This window comes from Portunus trituberculatus, chromosome 19, assembly GCF_017591435.1.
Source record: "Portunus trituberculatus isolate SZX2019 chromosome 19, ASM1759143v1, whole genome shotgun sequence".
In the NCBI taxonomy this organism is placed as follows: domain Eukaryota; kingdom Metazoa; phylum Arthropoda; class Malacostraca; order Decapoda; family Portunidae; genus Portunus; species Portunus trituberculatus.
In genome coordinates, this window is record NC_059273.1 from 4185001 (window position 1) to 4191081 (window position 6081).

At 38.6% G+C, this 6081-nt stretch overlaps 1 protein-coding gene across 1 annotated transcript in view; it reads right to left on the bottom strand.

Moving 5' to 3' along the window:
* The window catches only part of LOC123506001 (facilitated trehalose transporter Tret1-like), a 5459-nt gene extending 3602 nt beyond the window's left edge, over window positions 1–1857 (bottom strand). Inside the window, exons 1-3 of the mRNA XM_045257810.1 lie at window positions 1758–1857; window positions 1356–1518; window positions 91–987 (exon numbers count right to left, since the gene is read on the bottom strand). Of these exons, the coding sequence (XP_045113745.1) occupies window positions 91–987; window positions 1356–1518; window positions 1758–1857 (1160 nt within the window). The remainder of the gene's footprint in view (window positions 1–90; window positions 988–1355; window positions 1519–1757) is intronic.
* Window positions 1858–6081: the final 4224 nt, after the last annotated feature.

Genomic DNA, 6081 nt, shown 5'->3' on the forward strand with positions numbered 1-6081 from the left:
TGAAAAAATTGGTGACCCAAGTCTATAGTTCTGTCTAAACTTGAATAATTATTTCATATATTAAGTAAGAAGAAAAGTTATTAAATGGACTCAAATAACCCTGGTCCTGGAGTGGGTAAGTAGCAAAAAGAAAAAAAAAGTTGAAAGAGCCTGGGGTGTAGCCATATAGAAAGAGCAAATATTTGTGAACCACAAGCGTGTCGTGGCTCCACATACCTTGTAGCTTCAGGCAGATAGGAGACCGTCACGTTGTCGTCCAGCGAAGGTAACAGTCTGATGTCAAGTTTATGCCCGGCCAATTGTGGGGGCGGTAGGAAGTAAGCATAAAATCCAAGCGCACTGTAGCTCATAGCCATGATCACAAGGGACGTTATCATACATAAGCGGCGTCCCACGCGGTCCACCACGGCGCTCATGGGAATGATTCCGCTCAGACTTACTGAGGAGATGATGAGTGTGCTGATGCCGTGGTCCAGTGTGACGCCAAGGTCTTTCAGCATGCGTGTTGTGTACGATATGATTACATCTGAGCCACAGAAAGCCCGGAAGAAAAGCAGTACAAACAATGCTGTCATTTTTTTTAATGCGTCCTTTTTCACCAAGGCAGTGTACCCTAAACTACCGCCTTCCTTTGCATTATGGAGTTTCAAAAGAGACAGCTCTGCATCTACGTCAGCTTTCGGACCTCTGATTACCCTCAGGATTCGGCGCGCCTCAGCCTCCTTGTTCTGCACAGCGAGGAATGCAGGAGTCTCGGGCAGGACCAGCAGCACAGTGATGCCGAATATAACTAACAGAACAACGTTGAGCGCTGCCATCTTGTACCATGTTAAGTTAGTTACAGTCGTCGCCATCGTTATGTATCCCGCGAACTTCATGACGTCTACAGTGACGATGGTCATGCCGCGGAAGCTGGTGTTGGTGATTTCAAGAGCGTATATCTTTGAGGATACCATCATGATCATTAAGCCGAATCCGCAGAGAAACCTGGGAAAATGTCACTTGCTCTTCATAGATATAGATGTTTACACAATGTACAGTATCACCACCACCACCATCACCACAACAACCTATACTATTACTACTACTATTACAACAACAATAACTACTACTACTACTACTACTACTACTACTACTACTACTACTACTACTACTACTACTACTACTACTACTACTACTACTACTACTACTACTACTACTACTCCTGCTGCTGGTGCTGGTGCTGGTGGTGGTGCTGCTGCTGCTTTTACAACTATTTCTCTCTCTCTCTCTCTCTCTCTCTCTCTCTCTCTCGTATAGTGATAACTCATAACCTATGCTGATTGTATTACTGTGCAGTTGTTGTTATGCCCTACCTGCCGACGAAGATGAAGATACCATGATTTGCGAAGTAAATGAAGAACCAGCCTATAACAAGGGGGAAACAGCCGCAGATGATCGGTAGGCGGCGGCCAAACCTCCCAACCAACCAGCCAGCAGGGAACACTACTGTCATCATGCCAGCGAAGAGTAGGCTGCCTGTTGGTGGGTGATAGATGAATGAGTCCTTCGGAAGGTTTGTGGAAGAGAAAATACTCTTTTAGCTTTGTAGTGTGAGTGACGTTAGGTCAGATACGGTGGTTAGGTTAGGCTGAGCTAGGCTAAGTGGTTAGGTCACATTGAAGAGTTACTAGTTAGGCTAGATGAGCACCTATAAACAACAATGGTTACCGGGCCAGTTTTTTTAGTCTCGATGGGAGAAGGAACGCAACACTTACCCACCATGTCCATTTCCCAGGGCGTGAAGTGCAGCTGGTGGTTAAGTAGAGTGGAATTGTCGGAAGAAAGCTGGGCGGCGAAGGCATTGGGCCAGGACATGATAATTCCGCACTCGAAAAAAGACAGCGAAACCAGGAGTACCATTATGACCTGTAATTGTATCTGCTGGTGTCTGTGTCTAGAGGAATTACTGTGAGTACCCTTATCACCTGTAACAGTATCCGCTGTTATCTGTGTCTAGAGAAATTACTTTTTATAATTTGCAGCTCCGCATCTCTTCCTGCCCATGTACATACATTAATACTGTACCTGCTGCAGCGTGGGTCTCAGGACAGCACCCATCGGGACGACCACCATTAAGTCACGTGGGTGGGGCCCGAGAATCGTTTCCATCTGCAATATTTGTTGGGCGAGGCTCATGATAGCTGGGGATACCTGCTGCTCCTGGTTCCCTGTCCTTGTGTGGCCCCCGCCCACGTCAGCGTGCATAGGCACTGAGGCGCTCCCTTGAACCCTTTCAACTCCATTCTGTCACGAAGGGAAACTGATCGGTAATGATTCATAGAAGTTGTCGGTTTACTTTTGGACACACGGGTGGCGGGTATTCCTCATTTCTCATCTCCTATACCTTAGTGAAGGTAAAAAAAAAAAAGTTTTCTCAAGAATTATTTCATGATCACTCCTAAACTTTAGCGCGGATTCTGCATCGTAATTTGATAATTACCAAGATTGTCCTGTGGCCGGGTCAAACTGTCATATTATCAAAATGTTTGATGCCATCTCTTTCTACTTATGCATTTCTTATTGACAAGTTGGCACTCGTATGGTATATGAATAACGAAAGTTTGCAATGGTACATCAACTGATGTTCTCAAACCAAAGACACAATAACTAGGAGGCCAAAAGTAAAAAGTGGCACAAATTACTCAGTCTTCTTTACATACGTTGAATCCTGTTAAAATTGTTCCCTGGAACAATTTTGACGGTAGAAGTAGTTTAGTATATTATGATACTGGTGATAATTTAGCAGTGATTTCTGTGAGAACCAAAGTAACGATAATAATCAGTGTTGCCTTTTGAATATGGTTCTGATTCGAGAAGAAAAATTTTCGTGTCACTTCATGTTATCACTCTCCCTTACTCTTGCCTGTTCCTCGGTGGCTGTCCTGAGCACCGGAGACGCTGGGCAAGGAGTCCATTTCAGCAACGTGAGTGGTGCGTCAGTGCTGGAGACACAAGCTTGCACTTGGAGACTGGAGGCAGGACGCGCAGCGCATGTACCATCACTCATGCTGTCCTGCCGGGAAACAAGCTATCACTGAACTGTGCGTGCATGTATGCATGGGCGAGGAGGATGAAGTGAAGGGAAATAAATCACTTACTAATTTTTGAGATACCGCAATAGAAAATGTAAAATTCATGCCTCCCGTTCCTGCTCCTCCTTCTTATTCTTTTCTTTCTCATGCTTTTCCATCGGTTTTCTTGTATCATTAATGTTATTATCATCATTACGATCATTATTATTATTATTATTATTATTATTATTATTATTATTATTATTATAATTATTATCATTATCATTATTATTATTATTATTACTGTTACTATTATTATATTTTTTACTATTTTTGATGTTATTATTATTATTATTATTATTATTATTATTATTATTATTATTATTATTATTATTACTATTATTATTTTTTTTGTTATTATTATTATTATTATTATTATTATTATTATTATTATTATTATTATTATTATTATTATTATTATTATTATTATTATTATTATTATTATTATTATTATTATTATTATTATATATTATTATTATTATTATTATTATTATTATTATTATTATTATTATTATTATTATTATTATTATTATTATTATTATCATTATTATTATCATTATCAAAATTATCACCAGAGAGAATGATTGGCCTCCCTTCTCCCCTCCCTCCCTCTTTGCTCAATGCAATACGTATTCACGAGGTGTTTGAATAAATGTTTCTATTATGCACATCATGATTTCCAGTCGTGATCTTCGCAGTGCACTGAGTTGCCGGTTCAGTCTCTTACTTGGGAAAGAAAAGGCAAACAGAAAATAGACGTCTTTCACACCACTAGTTTCTTCATGGCACGCTACATTTTCTCATGAACACTGTCACAGCCTCATGCAATCATCCTGTCATTCGTCTCTCCACACTGTCCTGGCAGCAACACCATCCATTCCGTTACTGTCTTTCTACTTTGGCCTTCCCTAATATCCTCAGCACCACTTGCATCATCTCAACCCTCAATATCCCACTTTCCAGCATCACATGATCCACTTTCTCATCCTATCTCGTCACATATCAGACACACATTACAAGACTCATGCCATAATAAATCCTCGTATTCACATTCATACACTGCTGGTGGTGAGAATTACTGATCAAGGACTCTAGCTGGCTTACGATTCTTCCTGTTTATGTCTTGACTTTGTATTTATTCATTTTTTCATTATTCATTGTTTTTTTTTATATCATTCTCTATTTCATTTGTTTTCTTTTCCTGTGTTGAATGTATATAATAATGTACAGTTTTTGAGGCCAATTTAGTTTCACCCAACGAACGATTTTTTAATGTGGGTTTTTTTTTTTTTGTGAGATATTTAGTGAATTTGATCATTGTTCATAATTTTCGTCACAAATGGATAGTTTTCAAGTTAAGACTCTTTTCAGCTAATGCCTACCTCTCACCACCAACGATCTGTGAAATTGGGGTTATTGGGTGGGATTCCTTCTCTATGGAGGGATAGATAAGAATTCGATATCAAAAAGTACTATTTTGACTACAGCAGAAGTGTGATATCATAGTCAGGCTTGGAGAGAAGGTGGAGGAAACATGGAAGAAGGTTTGTGCTGGTAGAGACGTGTGGAGGTAACTTGTGGAGGGAGATATGGAGAAAAGAAGACAAACATTTGGAGCTAAAATTGTTAGGTTACAATATGGAACTAAAATTACTGAAAATTGCTATTTTGACTATAACTGAAGTGTGGTAAGATGGTCAAGCTTGAAAGGGGAGGTGGAGAAAAAAAAAAAAAATAGAAAGTCTGTGTAGGTGGAGACGTTGAAGTAACTTGCGGAGGGAGATATGGAGGGAAGAACAAACATTTGAAGGTAAGAATATTTTGATGTGAAATTATTTTTTACAAAACCTATTTATTTTTTATTTTTTACCTATGAAGCAATGATAGTATAATACGCAAATTTGGAGCGAAGGTGCAGAAAGGATGGAGGAAGACCTGTGTTGGTGGAGACGTGTGTTGGTAACTTCTGAAGGAAGATATGGAGGAAAGAACACTAAAATTTTTTCTCACTCCTCACTCCTTCGCTCGTTAACGTTCACCCAACAACGCTCGCCACCCCATTTACAGACACACACACAGTCACTCAGAAAGACAGGATAGACAACGCCGCACCAAATGACCCGTATTCTGTAACACTTCTGCGCTTCACCTCCACAATTTCAAAAAACTCTATTTAAATTTACACGAGATTTTTAAGGCATTTTTACGGTTCTGGAGGCAGAGTGACATTATTTCTACATTATTAATTGGAAAAACACTCTTGAAAATCCCGCTAATCATCTTTGTGGCCCTTGAAAATAGTCGTGGTGAGAGAGCAAAACGTTTTTTAATATGGACCAAGGAGCGAGGTGTAGTAATAATGATAATGATAGTAATGATAATGATGATAATAATAATAATAATAATAATAATAATAATAATAATAATAATGGTAATAATAATAATAATAATAATAATAATAATAATAATAATGATAATGATAATAATAATAATAATAATAATAATAATAATAATAAGAAGAAGAAGAAGAAGAAGAAGATGAAGAGGAAAGAGGAAAAGATGATTTTGGAAATAGAACCAATTACTTTCCATCTTTTCCTAAGGTAAACCAAATTTTTTCTTGCTTGAATCCGATATTTCTGGTTCTTTCCTGGCTATTGATACTTATCAGTTTGCTGTGTCCCTTTTGTTACGACGGTTCAGCTTGGAAATTGATAGTTCGGATATTTCTGCTCTTCATTTACCGCTCGAGAGGCAATTATACGTTGAAAACCACTATTAATCGATCATTGCGTTCCAATAGAGTTACTACAACTTCAATATTTTGTTTAGCAATGTCAATGATACTTTTAATGACTACCTGAAAGACCATCGCCCGCTAGCCGATAAAAATATCATTTACAATGCAAGCGTTCCCAACGGTGACGAACCAGCTGTGATCACATTACTTATCACTTACTTTTATCAT